The 18,541-nt window shown below is 43.8% G+C and overlaps 1 protein-coding gene across 22 annotated transcripts in view; it reads right to left on the reverse strand.

The window, feature by feature from the left end:
- LOC120995626 (ABI family member 3 binding protein) overlaps positions 1 to 18,541 on the reverse strand; it is a 409,717-nt gene that overhangs the window by 181,015 nt on the left and 210,161 nt on the right. For all 22 annotated transcript variants that reach the window (XM_040424962.1, XM_040424958.1, XM_040424957.1 and 19 more), the window contains one exon: positions 380 to 454. In XM_040424962.1, the coding sequence (XP_040280896.1) occupies positions 380 to 454 (75 nt within the window). The remainder of the gene's footprint in view (positions 1 to 379; positions 455 to 18,541) is intronic.

The raw sequence follows: 18,541 nt of genomic DNA on the forward strand, positions 1-18,541 counted from the left end.
TATACGGCGAGTATAGCCCAAACCCTATATTTTAAATGGAAAAGTTGGGGGTCGTCCTATACGCCCAGTCGTCTTATACGCCGGCATATACAGTACTTTAAAACTGACTTAATGATTTGGCAAGTTTATTCTCATGCCTTGTTGGTAGGATCAGTTATAAACGATCCCATGGATGACTGAATGACCCTATGTGTATAGCTGACTTAAATTTAGGAACAAGATAAATTAAATATAAAAATACAAAAAAAAAAATGGCTAAAGATAGCTTCAATCATAGACCTTAAATCTGAGTCTTCAAAGACTTGTCAGAGTTCTGAAACCTTTATAGTGCTTTGTCACAATTAAATGAAAGAGGGGCCAGTAAGTGAAGGAGGCTTACCCAGTTTTGGTTTAGGTGTTGCTATTCTTGTTGTAGTTGTTGCCACATATGGTTTTTTTATTTCGTCCCTGTAGGCTAAACACAAATACATGAAAATGAACAGCCAGTCACCAGAAACCAAATAAACCTTCAATATATAGCATGAAAACATTGACATATCATCATAACAGAACATGACAGGAACTTCTCATCATAATAGAAGGGTTATGTGTGAAAAAGTCAGTTACATCATAGTAGGCTTATTTGCAGATGTAGCCAGGGTTAATTTGACTCCAAGTGTGCGAGGATGGTCGCTTTAACACAATTTGTTGTATTACTGTAATATGATTTTGTTGTGTTTGCATGTTGTCAGTCAAGATAACGTCTGTACATCATTATAGGAGAAGCACTTTTTTTTCCGCAAGTTCAATTCCCACCCCCTTCCTGTTCCTGTCCTTACATATTTTGAAAAATGTGTACATACTGTAGAGGGGGGTATGGACCAGGCTCAGGAGCTGAGCCTGTGTCATATGCAGCAAGTCCTGGCTGAGTTATAGAGTTGACACCCACCTGAAACCGGCAGCTTAAAAGTGTTCTCCCGGCTTTTAATATTGATGACATATCCTCAGAATAGGTCATCAATATCAGATCGGCAGGGGTCTTGCACCACCACCAATCAGCTGTATGAGGAGACAGCGCCCGAAGTTTGCATGTGCCATCCCCCTTCTCTCTTCCTGCCTGCTGCTGCTTTGCCATAGACCAAGGGTGGGGAAACGTTTTGCTGCAGATGGCCGTTTGGATATTTGTATCATCATTCATGCATCATCCATACAAAATTCTCAACTTAAAAATGTGACTGCCATATTTGGTCAAACATATAACTGACTTAGTGGTAAGTTACAGAAATTGCACTTTAATTAAAAAAAATCTAGAGCGCTGTATTTTAGCAGCACAAAATGGCACCTGCACTATATATCTAATATATAAAGCTGAGTGTATGTGTGTGTATGTATGTCCACTAAAGGAATCCGCACCGTTGCATTTAGAATCACAAAATTTGGCACACAGGTACATCAGGTGTCCGGGAAGGTTTTAGACCAGGTCTCAGCTGTCTCGGACGTACCTATTCCCCAAAAATGCATTAGTCAAAAGAAGCTTGGTCACATGACCCTTATCAGCCAATAGAAGCTCACAGGCAGTTAGCCTCCACATGCACAGTGTGACACCAGGTTTCCATAACAACCCAGCCATTTTGTTTCATTGCTGTAGGTCAGCTTTAAAGGAAATTTGTCACCAGGATAATCGTTATTGAAGTAAAGCTTAATAGCTGTGGATGACACTGTTAAGAGAGCCGAGTGCTGTGGAGGTCATAGCTCAGGGGGCAGGTAGGGTGGCCATTCAGGCCATCCTGAAAAGACGGACTAAAACCCCACCCCCAGGTCCCACTAAACCATGCCCCCTTACACTCCTCAGCCGACAGGGATTGAAAAAATGAAGTTAAAAATCAACTTATGTCAGCTGCAGAGGTGGGAGGGACGGTGAATTTCTCCCTGCAGCTCACACTCAGACAGCACAGTGCTGCTGTCTTAGAGTGAGCTGTTCAAAAGGACATGCCTCCGATCTGGTTAGGCCACGCCCCCTACACTATTCAGCCGACAGGGATTGGAAAATGAATTTAAAAATCAACTTCTAGGTACAGTGCTGCTGACTGAGAGTGAGCTGTTCAAAAGGACATCCCTGTGTCTGTCCATGCCCTGTGCCGGACGGAGGACAGGGAGTCTGAAAGCCAGACTGTCCGGCCTAAAACTGGACCTCTGGCCACCCTAGGGGCAGGCTGCTCTGGAGGTCACAGTTAAGCGATGGTCCGCTATGGAGGTCAGTGTTAAGGGGCAGATTGCTGTAAAGGCCACTGTTAAGGGGGGCCTGTGGAGGTTATTGTCAAGGGGGTGGTGTGCTGTGAAACTCACTGTTAAAGAGGAAGGTTGCTGTAAAGGTCAAAGTTAAGGGGATGGCTTCAGTGGAGATCCAATTTTAAGGGACAGGGCACTGTGGGGGCGGGTCAGTGTTAAGGGGTGGGGGGCTGTGGAGGTCACTGTTAAGGGGGCGGGGTGCTGTAGATGTCACTGTTATAGTGGATAGTGTTGATATCTTTTAATGACACACACAAACATTAAATGAAATAGATTAAATATACCCGAGCGAAGCCGGGTCCTTCAGCTAGTATTACATATAGTACAGGTGCCATTTTTACCACAGTAAAATTTTTAAGTTCAGAATGTTACATATTTAGTTCTTTATTTGGCATTAATGGCAGCCAAACTTATCCCAGAGGGGTCCTGAGAGGGGTTCACCCAGCTTTCACTCTGCCACTGTCCCTGCCTTTGTCCCTTTCTCAGCCTCAGATCTGCCACCCCACCTCCATCAGCGTCAAATCAGCCTCCTATCAGACCCCCCAGCCTACATAAGCCTCAGATCAGACTCCCATCTGACCTCTCAGCCTCAAATCAGACCCCTATCAGACCCCCCCCCAGCCTTAGATCAGACTCCCAGCCTCAAATCAGACCCCCATCAGACCCCCCAGCCTCAGACCAGACCCTCATCAGACCTTCCCCAGCCTTAGATCAGACCCCAGCCTCAGATCACACCCCCATCAGACCCTCCCCAGCCTCAGATCAGCCTCCATCAGACCCCCAGCCTCAGATCAGACCCCTAACCACAAATCAGACCCCCAGCCTCAGATCAGACCCCATCAGACCCTCCCCACCATCCATTAGCTTCAGATCAGACATTTAAAATAAATAAATAAACAGCCTCTTGGCAGATTCACTTATCTTCCCTGGTCTTCTTCCCGCCGTGCTGTACTGTGACCTGACAGTGCACAGCGTTAGGTCATAGTGCGTGTCTACGCGCACTACATCCTGACTCTGTATGTGTCAGGACAAAGTGCGGGGCTGGAAGAAGGCCAGGGAAGGTGAGTACAGACAGTGCAGTTCTCACCTTGCTGTGCCTCCCGCATGCTAATGACCGCTTCCATAATGGAAGCAGTCATTAGCATTTTCCCAATATGTTCTGGCAGGGGGCCGGGGGACACATGAAATGATCCCAGGGCTGCATACAGCCCGCGGGCCAGAGGTTCCCCACCCCTGCCATAGACATAGCAGCAGGAAGAGAGACAGGAGACGGCACATGCACACTGAGCACGCCTTCCCTTCATACAGCTGATCAGCAGTAATCAAGCATGGTAAAGTCCCCTAAACAAAAGTTAAAATATGTTTAAAAGGGGTTTCGGGTTCTTTTATATTGATGGGCTATCCTCATAATAGGCCATCAATATGTGATTGGTAGAGGTCCGACACCTCATACCCCTGCTGATCAGCTGTTCTGCCTCAGCTTTGCCTATTGTGTGCAGTGGACGGAGGTGGCTACTGCAGAGCTGCTCCCATCCACTTTAATGGGAGCAGTGCTGCAGTAACCAGTTTTGTCTACTGCACACAATAGATGAAATTGTATTTCTGATGCCTTGATCTACTGAAGAACAGCTGATCGGTGGGGGTGTGGGGTGCCAGACATCCACTGATCAGCTATTGATGACTTATCCTTAGGCTAGGCAATAAAAATAAAACCCTTTAATAACATTTTTAATAATATTAAAAGTTCAACACCCTTTTTTTCAAATGTAAATATATAAAAATATCAAGGATAAAAAATAAGTGGATAAATTGGTAAGGGGGCACTCAGTTAGCCAGAACCAGATGGACTCAATTGAAGATATTAAAGCAAAACTATTTATTATAGTAATTACAATAACACTAGGAGGGTGTAACGGACATAATATGGCATATAAGAACGGTGGATCCACCTAAAATGGTTATGGGACTTGCTCAAAAGCCAGGTCCCAAATAACGTCACCAATGACTGCTCCTTGTTTATCCATAAATAATGGGGTATCACCTATTGGACAAGTAGGAGTGTCTCTCACTCCAACAGTGATAGTGTAGAGACCAGCATTTTATATACAGTTAGGGTGTAAAGACAGTTCATCATAGCTTAGGCAGCACTGCTCATGTACTACTTTACCCTTCTTGAGGATTGCTGTGTCAGGTGGTAGTACTCCAGTTGTTTCTGGCTGGCGTGCGGTGGTATACAATGGCGTGCAGTGTCTTAACCCGCTGTAGTGTCAAGGACCTTCCGTTCCGTCTCACGTGATCAGGTCATGTGATCAGAGTCTGTCCACGTGATCAGTGAGGAGGTTGGAGTTGCCTTGGATGGGCAGGCTGGAGCGCTGTAATTGTGTACAACTTCTTTAGCTTGCAAGCTCAAAAACAGAATAAAATTTGTAGAAGCTGCTTGATTCCAACGATATAGTTGACAATGGCTGCTGGTACCATACGCGTTTCAGGGCTACATTTTCCCCTTCCTCAGTGGTCAGCAGCAGATGCCAAATGCGCCTTTTTATAGCAGGCTAAACCCTAAAAGGGAGTGTCTAACAGGATTTTTTGGAAAACCTGGAATGGCATATTTGTTAGAACCGCATCTCAAAAAATATAGTGGACTCAGTTATACCCTATTCAATTTGATTACATATATCAGTATGGCTGGAAAGGTGAAACAACATGTAGTACATTGTAGCAAACATCATGTAGTACAGCGCATCTGCACTTTGGATGCACTAAAAAAAAACACAAAAAAATAAATAAATGCATATGCTGTTGCAATGCGTTTTTGATGCGGTTTCATCACATATACCATTATCTGCATGAGAATGTCAGTAAAACTTGCTAAAGATGGCAGTTCCACTTGTAACTAGTGTAAAAGTAGAGATGGAACTGCACCACCTGAGTATGGATTGAAAAATATTATATTTTAGAAAATATCATATTTGGAAAATATCATATTTTGAAAAGTGTCATATTTAAAAGGGAGTGCGAAGATGATCAGTAGATGGGTGGGTGGGGGCCGCACGGGAAGAGGAGATTGAGGTGCTGATACACAGCCGGACACTCAATTTCCTGTTACCACCCGACATCCACCCCAGAGAGTCATCACAAAAAAACGAATAATTCAAATTTGGCGTTTGAGGAAAATTAGGTGATGGGAACCATAGATGTCACTGCTCTATATACAAGTATAGAACACTTGCAAGGTATGGAAGCGTTAGAGAAACAATTGACTCACAATAGCAAATTACATAGAGATCAGATCTCCATCCTCCTGGCAGGAGTCAATTATATTCTCACTCACAACTATTTCGCTTTTGATTCGGATTTTATATTCAAAACCGGGGGACCGCCATGGGCACCAGATTTGCTCCCAGTTATGCAAACCTCTTCATGGCCCAGTGGGAGGAGGATCGTATTCTACCTAGACTGGATCTGGTGCTATGGCGACGTTACATCAATGATGTTATTTTCATTTGGAGAAACTCAGATCCCTCATTAGAGGAATTCCTACAGGACATCAACACAAATGATAGGAATCTTCAATTAACCAGTTCAATTAGCAAGACGAGAATAGAATATCTGGATTTAACAATAACTACGGATCACAATAAATTAGCATGTAGCACATATCATAAACCTGTCATGCATAACAGTTACATCCCATTCATTAGTTGCCACCTTCCCAGGTGGCTCTTGAATATCCCTACCAGACAGTTTAGAAGGATTAAAAGAAACTGCTCAGATACAACTCAATTTGAATGTGAGGCTATGCAGCTGAAACAATAGTTTACAATGAAACAATATCCTGATAAGGCAATAGAGAGATCCCTAAATAAAGTTAGGACCATGAATAGAGAAGGGTTCTTTATACCTAACCAAGAGAGAAAAAAAAGACCATTACAGAACGACAACTGCCGTATCATTTTACCATTTAATGCCCACTTCAAATTAACAGAAAGAATTATTAGGAAACACTGGCACCATCTTTTAGGGGATAAAATCATTGCATCCACACTAACAGATCCACACATAGTGTACACCAACCGTGAACAATAGAACCACCCCCAACAACTCAAATTGGCTCAGTTTTAAAGGTTTCTTTAGATGCGGCAGATGTCGGAATTGTCAGATCACATCTTTTCTGAAAAAAAACCACACGTCCAATCGACCCAAAATTCCTTTAGGTTTATGATAAAGGATGGCCTGACCTGTGACTCAATGGATGTGATCTATCTCCTTGAATGTCCTTGCCGTAAACAGTATATAGGCAGGACAAAAAGATCTCTGAAAACACGAGTGGCAGAACATATAGCTAACATAAAAAAAGGTTTTGAATCCCATTCAGTGTCACACCATTTTAAAAACTTTCATAATAGTGACCCTTCCCTACAAAAATATGTAGCGTTCGAAAAGGTAAAAAAGTCATGGAGGGGCGGAAATCACATTGCGAATATGTCACGTACCGAATCAAGGAGGATTTAGAATTTAACACCATCATTCCATTAGGTTTAAACAACGAATTTGAATTATTCGTTTTTTTGTGATGACCCTCTAGGGTGGATGTCGGGCGGTAACAGGAAATTGAGTGTCCGGCTGTGTATCATCAGCACCTCAATCTCCTCTTCCCGTGCGCCCCCCCCCCCCATCTACTGATCATCTTCGCACTCCCTTTTAAATATGACACTTTTCAAAATATGATATTTTTCAATCCATACTCAGGTGGTGCAGTTCCATCTCTACTTTTACACTAGTTACAAGTGGAACTGCCATCTATAGCAAGTTTTACTGACATTGCCATGCAGATAATGGTATATGCGATGAAAACGCTGTTTTTTTTTTCTTTTTTAGTGCATCCAAACCGCAGATGTGCTGTACTACATGAAGTTTGCTACAATGTACTACATGATGTTTATTTCACCTTTCCAGCCATACTGTGATATATGTAATCAAATTGAATAGGGTATAACTGAGTCCACTATATGTTTTAGAGATGTAGTTCTAACAAATATGCCATTCCAGGTTTTCCAAAAAATCCTGTTAGACACTCCCTTTTAGGGTTTAGCCTGCTATAAAAAGGCACATTTGGCATCTGCTGCTGACCACTGAGGAAGGGGCAAGTGTAGCCCCGAAACGCGTATGGTACCAGCAGCCACTGTCAACTATATCCTTGGAATCAAGCAGCTTCTATAATTTTTATTCTGTTTTTGAGCTTGCAAGCTAAAGAAGTTGTACACCATTACAGCGCTCCAGCCTGCCCATCCAAGGCAACTCCAACCTCCTCACTGATCAAGTGGATAGACTCTGATCACATGACCTGATCACGTGAGACGGAATGGAAGGTCTTTGACACTACAGCAGGTTAAGACACCGCACGCCACTGTATACCACCGCACGCCAGCCAGAAACAACTGAAGTACTACCACCCGACACAGCAATCCTCAAGAAGGGTAAAGTAGTACATGAGCAGCGCTGCTTAAGCTATAATGAACTGTCTTTACACCCTAACTGCATTTCTTGCACACAATCGCTGCATCTCTTGTGGGCATTCGCTTTTGCCCCATATTTACACCATTTGGTGCCCCTTTTTAGTCTTTTTATCCTTTAAGGTGGATCCACCGTTCTTATATGCAATATTATGTCCGTTGCATTTACTGTAATAAATAGTTTTGCTTTTATATCTTCAATTGAGTCCATCTGGTTCTGGCTAACCGAGTGACCCCTTACCAATTTATCCAATTCTTTTTCTTTGACCCGACCAGGGGTAGGTCGAAAGGGTTGCGCACCGAATCACAGCTGGTGCGAGAGGTTAGAGACGCTTATACTCCCCCTGTAACGGATCCGCTTCCGTTAATGGACGCTTCCTAGCTTGCGCCGAGGACCACAAGCACCGCACTGGACACCACAACCACCGCAGACTCCACAACCGCCGTAGCTTAACTGGAGCCGCGCCGTCTTCCTTCCACCCTGAATGAACCTCCAGCATTCAGGACCGTGTGGGAAAGATCTCTCCTCCAGGGAATATGCAGAGCCTAGCAATCCCCAGCGTGATACAGCAATTCCCTCCAATAACGAGACGAGGCTCCGTTTTGAAGTGTTAGAAAAACATGAACTAAACTCTTTATTGAGGGCTACCCGCCCGTATTTATGCAGGTCCGCATCTGGTGTACACGCCCCTAGGGGACCAGAAGGAGGACTGTGATACAGGACAGACACGTAGCACTCAGGATACAACACATCCCCACAATGCATCATGGTTTCCTCCTCTCTTCCCTGGAGACACCCGAAGAGCAATTCAATTATCTCTCAGGACAAAGGGAAATCACAATACACAGGTGGGAACAACAGGGCAGGAATCACCACCCAAATACACAAAATCCTCCCTTCTGTCTGTGATATAATTATGGATTAACATAACTATCACAGACAGTAAAAATACAGTTTTTAAACATACACTGTAACTTTAAAACCATACATTCCATCTCCATAAAAAATACACATTTAAACTCAGCATACATCAAACATAAACACTTCCAAAAATCACACAAATCCCTCCAGCGGATCAAAAGTTAAGTGGAAGTCCTTTATGACCGACCGCAAGCACAATTTCTTGCCCAAAACAGTTCCATAGATTTGGGCTGTGTGGTCGGTCAATTTCATGCAGAAAAAGGGCTAAGTCCCATCTTCGAACGGGACTTAGTCTCTGGAGCTGAAAGTTCAGTATGGAAGAAGGTAAGGGTCAGCGGTGTTCGTGTATTTGGGCATCCGACCCTAGCTCCACAGAATCTTTAGTATACACCGCTGACTGCGTTCGGTCCCATTAACAGTCCAGACATGCGGCATAGTCCCGTTACACTGTTCTTGAAGGGTAATATTTCCCGGGGCCATAGTCGTAGGGCAGGAGGCTAGCCATAAGTTTTCTATAATGCCCAGTGGCAAATGGCAGTTTGTCACACATCTCCCCTTTGGGGGGAAGACTAACCAGGCACCTGACCTTCTGTCGGTCAGTGCCTCCGTTAGTCGATCCACCAACCTACAGTAACCAAATGCCCGAGTAGCCCACCCACAACAAACAGGTACAAGGGTGATCCACCCACAAGAAACAGTTACTGCACCTAGGTATTTTGCTGTGGTGATGGGGTAACATGCTGTGGGGACTTGAGGGAGGGCAGAGGCCGACTGCACTCTGACCAGCTGCCAGCTCTTCTGCTGGGGTGCTAAGACCATAGTCCGGCTCAGTAGCCAGAGGAAGATGGGAGTCAGTAGGGGTTAACATCGCCTCTGTTAACCCTGAGGCCACGTTAGGAGTTAACTGGGGAGGGGAATTTGTACTTACCCCCTCCTCCTGTTGTCCTGGTGAGGGTAGTGGGGGATCTGGACAGGCTGTCCAGCATCCCGGTAGGTCAGGCGCAGAGACCACGGTCCCATCTGCGCTGTCTGGGCGATTGGTGTCTCCCCTTGTTAGGGTAAGCTGCCGCTGGGGAGAGAGGGTGCTGGGGAGGAAGGACGACACCTTCAGCTCCCTGGGGTACACACTGCCGCTGGGGGGGAAGGATGACACCTTCGGCCCCCTGGGGTACACACTGCCGCTGGGGAGGAAGGAGGGCCCCTTCAGCTCCCTGTAACACCCACTGCCGCTGGGGAGGAAGGACGACACCTTCAGTTCCCTGGGGTTCACACTGCCGCTGGGGGGGAAGGACGACATCTTCGGCCCCCTGGGGTACACACTGCCGCTGGGGAAGAAGGAGGGCACCTTCGGCTCCCTGGGGTTCACACTGCCGCTGGGGGGGAAGGACAACACCTTCGCCCCCCTGGGGTACACACTGCCGCTGGGGAGGAAGGAGGGCACCTTCAGCTCCCTGTAACACACCCTGCCGCTGGGGAGGAAGGACTACACCTTCAGCTCCCTGGGGTTCACACTGCCGCTGGGGGGAAGGACGACACCTTCGGCCCCCTGTAACTCACGCTTTTGCTGGGGCGCAGGGACGGAATACTTTGCTATCTCTGCCCGATATTCTGCTTCCTGCTGCAGATACTCCGCCAGTTCTCTCCTCACTTCCGGTACAAGTTCCTCTGTTAGGTGGGGCCCGTAGATAGCCAACCGCCTCTTCAGCATAGCGTCAAACCGTGACTATACCAATATTCCAGCTCTGCTGTTCCCTGGATGCTGCTCCTCGCACTAGGGAAGCCATCCCACCACTTGCCACCAATGTAACGGATCCGCTTCCGTTAATGGACGCTTCCTAGCTTGCGCCGAGGACCACAAGCACCGCACTGGACACCACAACCACCGCAGACTCCACAACCGCCGTAGCTTAACTGGAGCCGCGCCGTCTTCCTTCCACCCTGAATGAACCTCCAGCATTCAGGACCGTGTGGGAAAGATCTCTCCTCCAGGGAATATGCAGAGCATAGCAATCCCCAGCGTGATACAGCAATTCCCTCCAATAATGAGACAAGGCTGCGTTTTGAAGGGTTATATGTCCCGGGGCCATAGTCGTAGGGCAGGAGGCTAGCCATAAGTTTTCTATAATACCCAGTGGCAAATGGCAGTTTGTCACACCCCCTTTATCTCTTACTAATAAAAAATAAGTGCAATGCTGCATCTGTAAACGTCTGAATTATTAAGATATGTTAAAATGTATAAATACTCAATGCTAGAAATGCAATTTTTTTTCACCTCACCTCCCTAAAGCTTGCTTACTTATTTTTTTTTTTATTATGGAGTAAAACATAACAAACTACATAAACCTGGTACTGCCAAATTCATACTGACTCACAGAATAAAGTTAATGTCATTTTCACTGCAATATTGTAAAAATGTACCCCAAAACACAATATAGAATCGATTTTATTTTTCATTCCACCACCACCCCATAAAAAGTTTTGAACACTTATTAAAAGAGATGAGCATATTAATTCTAAAGTTTGTCTCGAAATTTCCAAAAAGTTAAAAAAAAATTGGACTACAGTCAGAATACTTTGCAATTCAATTCAGATGAATCTCTCAAAATAGTAGTGACCATTTTACAGGTCAGAAGACAGAGAAGTCTTCTGCCACCAAGAAGGGATATTTGTAGAGCATGTTTTAATTTAAAATTACAATCTGCAGTGTGATCTTAAACAGACTGTTACCACCAGCCACCATGCATTTACCAATAGCCATATATGTCACTGTCACTTTAACATTACTAATGCTGTCTTTATTGCAAAATTAAAAAGTTATGACTCTTGAACAGTGGCATAACTAGAGTGCTATGGGCCCCAGGGCAAACTTTGGTCCCTGATTCCCCCAGTAATGCCCCCGGTAATGTCTCTCACTGCCCCCAGTAATGTTCCCCACTGCCTATAGTAGTGTCCCCCACTGACCCCAGTAGTGTCCCCCACTGCCCTTAGTAATGTCCCCCACTGCCCTTAGTAATGTCCCCCACTGCCCCCAGTAATGTCCCCCACTGCCCCAGTAGTATTCCCCACTGCCCCTAGTAGTTTACTCCATTGACCCAGTTTTCACTCACATGTAACGGGGCCCGACACTGTCACTGTACTTCATGCTGGACCCCGTCAGAGCGCTCAACTTATCAGGCATCAGGCCTGGCACTGCCCTACTAAAATTAGTCCCAAAATAAATGGGTGGGCAGAGCCTGACTAACATCGGTTAGGCTCCACCCACCCACTTATTTTTTGACTAATTCTAGTAGGGCAGCTCCAGGGCCTGATGCTGGAGCGCATAATATGTAGGTGAGTTGAGCGCTCTGACGGGGCTCGGCATAAAGTACAGTGACAGCAGGGGCATAGCTATAGGGGGTGCAGAGGTAGCAGTCGCTACCGGGCCCAGGAGCCTGAGGGGGCCCAAAGACCCTTGTGCCACATAAGACACTGGCATTATAGAAAGTGCATACTGGTCAATTTACACCTCTGGCTGGAGGGAAGGGGTTAGGTTAAGAATTTGGCATGAGGGGGTACCCTTTCAATGTTTGCCTCAGGCAGCAGGAAGGATATGTGCTCCCCTGCCCCTTGCCAACAAGCACTGAGGGACGGGGGCCCAAGCTGAACTCTTGCACCAGGGCCCATGAGCTTTTAGCTACGCCCCTGAGTGACAGTGCTGGGCCCAGTTACATGTGAGTGCAGTGGGCCTTCTCCCCCCACCAGGGCCGGTCGCGGTTGCACCCTCTGCGACCGTGATCGTTACGTCCCTGCTCTTGAAAGCTGGGAATGGAGAACATAAAAAATAAAAAAATGACTGCAGCACAAAATAATTAATATACCAGAGCAACACTAAGAAAAAAATGTACAGATATGCGGTAATACAATTTTGAATACATGTAAATGTTTGCATGTTGCCTATTAGTATAGTAGTTTGAGTATGATTTGTACAAGTGGTTATTAGATGTTATGCATCAACATTAAAATACTTTCTATGTGCTTTGTGCTCTTGGTGCTATGGTTAAGCAGTTTGCTTCTGCTTTTGTGTGTTCATGTAGTACAGTCCTATGATGTCACTAACAAACTGCAGATTGATTTCATTTGGGCAGCTGATCTTCTTGGCAGCAGAAGTGTAATCTCTCACTAAGCTAACATGAACAAGTGTCTATGGTGTGTCTTAGGTTAAACAAGGTTGAAATGTGATAAATATACACATACAGTACAAAACAAAAAACTTCATATATTTGGAAAACAGTTGTAAGCCAGATTATACACAAGAACAATTAAAACTTTCAAGGGTCAAGTCCTGCAGTATCTCTGCAAACCTCTTTTACTTCAGATACTCCATATTGCTTTCAGAGGGAACTCATGGACAGTGGTAATACAAATGAATGCTGTACAGAAGGGTATGCAGTGTCTACCACAAACATGAACAAGGTCATGTTTTTTTAAAAGGTCATGATTAAGAACCATCTGGTTCGAAACATGTAGACCGCATTGGGGCTTGCACTTTGAGGGTTCCGTTACCGCTTACACTTTGGTTTGTGTAATAAACACCGTCAAGCAAAGATACAAAGTGCTGGATTTTCTTTTCCTTCAAGCATGTTTTTTTAATGTTAGTTCTGAAACATTGCAATTAAAGTTCAAGTTATGGCATATTCATAGGATATTCCATAAATGTTCCATGGGGGTGGGCTCAACTGCTGTTATGCTCTTATGCCCAGAACTGGGCTTTATCTTGTGACTGCCATAAAAGAAGAAGAGGTGACCGCACATGCAAAAGTTGGGCGAGCATGAGTAAGCATGCTCAGCTTTTGTCAGAAGTCCCAAAGAACTGAACGGAGAATGCCCCACATGACCAGTACCTTTTCATTCACAATGGCTGTGACATGGGGTTTCCTTTCTCAAGATATGAGTGTGTAACGGAAGTAAGACCTGCACTATGTCATAAATGTTCCAAACAGGAATAGCTCCTTTTACTTCAAATTACCGAATTGCCTATATGAAATCCAAATAGCCCCATTAATCCATATTTGTAGTGTTCCTAAGACTTATGTTCTTTCCTGTCTTGACTTGTGATTTTGATGTGGGTTGTTACCCTTTCATATAGTGTTTGCTTATTATTTTTATTCTTAACACGACTTGCTCCTGACTTCCAGTCCTTTACTGCATTGCAACTTCCACTTGCCTGACTACAATTTAACCCTCTGATTGTTTAGTTGAACTCCAAAGACATACTTATTGGGAATTTAGATTGTGAGCTCCACTGGGGACAGGAAGTGATGATAATGTCTATGAATCACTGCTGAATATGTTGGCACTAGTAAAATAAAATTATAATTAAACTTAATTGACAACTAGCTAGATAACTACATTCTTGCTTCATTGCCCCCAGGAACCACTTACTCTTTTTACTGTTACTTTACCTTATGTTCTGATCAACAGAGGTCTCTCCTAGTTACTAACCATGTTTGCATCTGAATGTGGGCCTAGTTATCACCCACCTTTCTTGGTTTATAAGGGTGGAGTTGCTGATTGCTGATCCTTTATATACAGTATATGTGTTAGGGCACTTTCACACTTGCGGCAGAGGATCTCGTCGCCGGAACTGCCTGCCGGATCCCGCAATCCGGACGCAAACTGATGGCATTCGTCAGACGGATCCGGATTCAGATCCGTCTGACAAATGCATTGCAATACTGTATCCGTCTCTCCGGTGTCATCCGGAAAAACGGATCCGGTATTAATTATTTTTTTCGCATTTTTAACCACTTGCCATCTGGGCCATTTGCCCCCTTCCTGACCAGGCCAAATTTTGCAAAACTGACATATTTCACTTTATGTGGTAATAACTTTGGAACGCCTTTATTTATCCAAGTCATTCAGAGATTGTTTTCTCGTGACACATTGTACTTCATGATAAGCATAAATTTAAGTCAAAATATTTCACCTTTATTTATGAAAAAATCCCAAATTTACCCAAAAATTTGAAAAATTCGCAATTTTCTAAATTTCAATTTCTCTGCTTTTAAAACAGAAAGTGATACCTCATAAAATATTTATTATTTAACATTCCCCATATGTCTACTTTATGTTGGCATCATTTTGGAAATGTCATTTTATTTTTTTAGGACGTTAGAAGGCTTAGAAGTTTAGAAGCAATTCTTCAAATTTATAAGAAAATTGCCAAAACCCACTTTATAAGGACCAGTTCAGGTCTGAAGTCACTTTGTGGGGCCTACATAGTGGATACCCCCATAAATGACCCCATTGTAGAAACTACACCCCTCAAGGTATTCAAAACCGATTTTACAAACTTTGTTAACCCTTTAGGCGTTCCACAAGAATTAAAGGAAAATGGAGATCAAATTTTTAAATTTCACTTTTTTGGCAGATTTTCCATTTTAATCAATTTTTTTCTTTAACACATCGATGGTTAACAGCCAAACAAAACTCAATATTTATTACCCAGATTCTGCGGTTTACAGAAACACCCCACATGTGGTCATAAACTGCTGTATGGGCACACGGCAGGGCGCAGAAGAAAAGGAACTCCACATGGTTTTTAGATGCCATGTCCCATTTGAAGCCCCCTGATGCACCCTTACAGTAGAAACTCCCAAGAAGTGACCCCATTTTGGAAAGTAGGGGATAAGGTGCCAGTTTTATTAGTACTATTTTTGGGTACATATGATTTTTTGATCATTCATTATAACACTTTATGGGGCAAGGTGACCAAAAAATTGGTTGTTTTAGCACAGTTTCTATTTATTTATTTTTACAGCGTTCACCTGAGGGGTTCAGTCAAGTGACATTTTTATAGAGCAGATCGTTACGGACGTGGCGATACCTAATATGTATACTTTTTCTCATTTATTAAAGTTTTACACAATAATAGCATTTTTGAAACAAAAAAATTATGTTTTAATGTGTCCATGTTCTGAGAGCTATAGTTTTTTTATTTTTTGAGAGATTTTCTTATGTAGGGGCTCATTTTTTGCGGGATGAGGTGACGGTTTTATTGGTACTATTTTGTGGGACATACGCGTTTTCGATCACTTGGTGTTGCACCTTTTGTGATGCAAGGTGACAAAAATTGCTTGATTTGACACAGTTTTTTAAAAAATTTTTTTACAGTGTTCACCCGAGGGGTTAGGTCTTGTGATATTTTTATAGAGCTGGTTTTTACGGACGCGGCAATACCCAATATGTAATTTTTTTTTTATTTGTTTCACTTTAACACAATAATAGCATTTTTGAAACCAAAAAAATGATGTTTTAGTGTTTCCATGTTCTAAGAGCTATAGTTTTTTTATTTTTTGAGAGATTTTCTTATGTAGGTACTCATTTTTTGCGGGATGAGGTGACGGTTTTATTGGTACTATTTTGTGGGACATACGCGTTTTTGATCACTTGGTGTTGCACCTTTTGTGATGCAAGGTGACAAAAATTGCTTGTTTTGACACAGTTTTTTTTTTTTTTTTTTACGGTGTTCACCCGAGGGGTTAGGTCATGTGATATTTTTATAGAGCTGGTTTTTACGGACGCGGCAATACCTAATATGTATACTTTTTTTTATTTTTTCTATTTTTAACTTTTTTTTTCATTCCTTACTTGGGGACTTTTTTTTTTTACATGTGAAACTTTTTTTTATTTTTTTATTTTCAACCTTTTATTTTTATTTTTTTTATTTTACACTTTTCGTCCCCCATAAGGTCATACAAGACCTCTGGGGGACATTTGCTTCACTTTTTTTTTTTTTTTTTCACTGTTGATTTCTCCTGTAACTGGGACTGACATAGTAGCCCCAGTTACAGGACAAATGCACCCCTAGAGAGGCTGTACAGCAGCAATCCAGCGCTGTACAGCCTCAGAGCAGGGCTGATCGAGGTCTCTGAGAGACCTCACACAGCTCCTGCACACTCCGGTCACGGCGGTCACATGACCGCCGGGCCGGAACAGGAAGCGCACAGCGCTTCCTTCTCTGCAGACACAGCGCTCGGTGAGCGCTGTGTCTGCAGCGATCTAGAAGGCAGGGACACCTGGGCACTGTCCCTGCCTTGTCTTAGGGTTGCCCTGCTGTCACTGACAGCGGGCAACCCGATCAGCAGCTGCACGATTAGCGTGCAGCTGCTATTTCTGAAAGGACGTTTTAAAAAGTGCTTTCAGAAATAGACGTCCACCCATAGGACGTTTATATCCTATGGGCGGACGTGAAGCGGTTAAAGGTCTGCGCATGCGCAGACCGAAAATCCAGATCCGTTTTGCCGGAACACTTAATGCCGGATCCGGCACTAATACACTTTAATGTAAATTAATGCCGAATCCGGCATTCCGGCAGGTGTTCAGTATTTTTGGCCAGAGATAAAACTTCAGCATGCGGCGGTATTTTCTCAGTCCAAAAAACGTAAAAGGGACTGAACTGATGCATCCTGAACTGAATGCTCTCCATTCAGAATGCATTAGGATAAAACTGATCAGTTTTTTTCCAGGATTAAGCTCCTGTGACGGAACTCAATACCGGAAAACAAAATGCTAATGTGAAATTACCCTTTAAATTCTGGTTATTTAAATGCATTTCCTTCCAGATATTCTGTATTTTGTTTTGTATCCTGGGATCTGTATTTCCATGATCAAATCTTGTTCTAGTCTACTGTGGCTTCTGTGCATTCTGGGATCCAAGGTCTTTCAGGTTGCGTTTGGGATCTTGTAGTTGTTGTGCTTTTTTCTTGTACAGACTGATTTGCTGACATGAATTCAGATAGGGTCAGTTCAGTATTGCTCTGTTTCTGCTTATTGTCTGCTATCTACTTATATGCTAAGAACATGCCCTCTACTCTGCACTACTGCATCATCTCCTCTTTCCGTGGCACCCAGAGTTTCGTTCCTGTCATCCACTGGTGAGTTTTTGTGAGAGTCTTGTTTTCTGCCAGTGTTGATATGTTTTTTTTTTGAGTCTTAGGAATGTTCTTCCACTCTGAATGCGCTTTGACATGCAACTGATCAAAATCTGCTGGCAGATCTCTTGGTAATTGCCAACCAATGATGTCACAGATGTGCATTATGGTAGAGGAGTCTAGAGATGCTACAGGACATAGTAGCACATTTAGGCCACAAAGGCTGTTCACAGTATCACGAGCAAAATGTGGCTTGGCGTTCTCCTGTTGAAAAATGTCTCCTGGGTCACTTTGGAGAAATGGCCGTACCACTGGTTCCATGACCAAATCAATGTAACGCTGGGCTGTTAGCGTATCTTAAATGAAGACTAGAGAGCTAGCATATATTATGTCACCCAGCACTATAATCCAGGGAGTAGGACCGGTGTGATGTGCCACTGTGAATGTCTCATCATGGTGTTGCCCACGTGGCCTCCAGACCAATCTCTGTCTATCATTACATCCAAGACAAAAGCGGGACTCATCGCTGGAGAGGACCGACTTCCATTCCAGTCTTCATGGCTGTCTTGCTGTGCACCATGAAAGCCTTTAATAGCTTTGGCACGCTACCTGTTTTTAAACTACAACTCCCTGAATCCATCATTCACTTCTTTAGGAGTTACAATAACAGCTGAGCAAGTGTTCATGCTGGGAGTTGTAGTTTCACAGCATCTGGAGTGCCAAAGGTTGCTGACCCCTGTTCAAGACAATTCTGTAACGCTTTCCTTGAGGGCTATAGCATATCCTTAGAAACTAAAATCTCCCTGAATCTGCTTCGAATTTAAGACCTCCAGTTCTTTCAAATGCAAGGTTCACAATATTGAAACTCTCTGCATCCCAGTCAATTAGCTGTTTGAATCTGCACTGCATTATTTATATCACATGTC

Source organism: Bufo bufo, chromosome 3 (assembly GCF_905171765.1).
Source record: "Bufo bufo chromosome 3, aBufBuf1.1, whole genome shotgun sequence".
Taxonomy (NCBI): domain Eukaryota; kingdom Metazoa; phylum Chordata; class Amphibia; order Anura; family Bufonidae; genus Bufo; species Bufo bufo.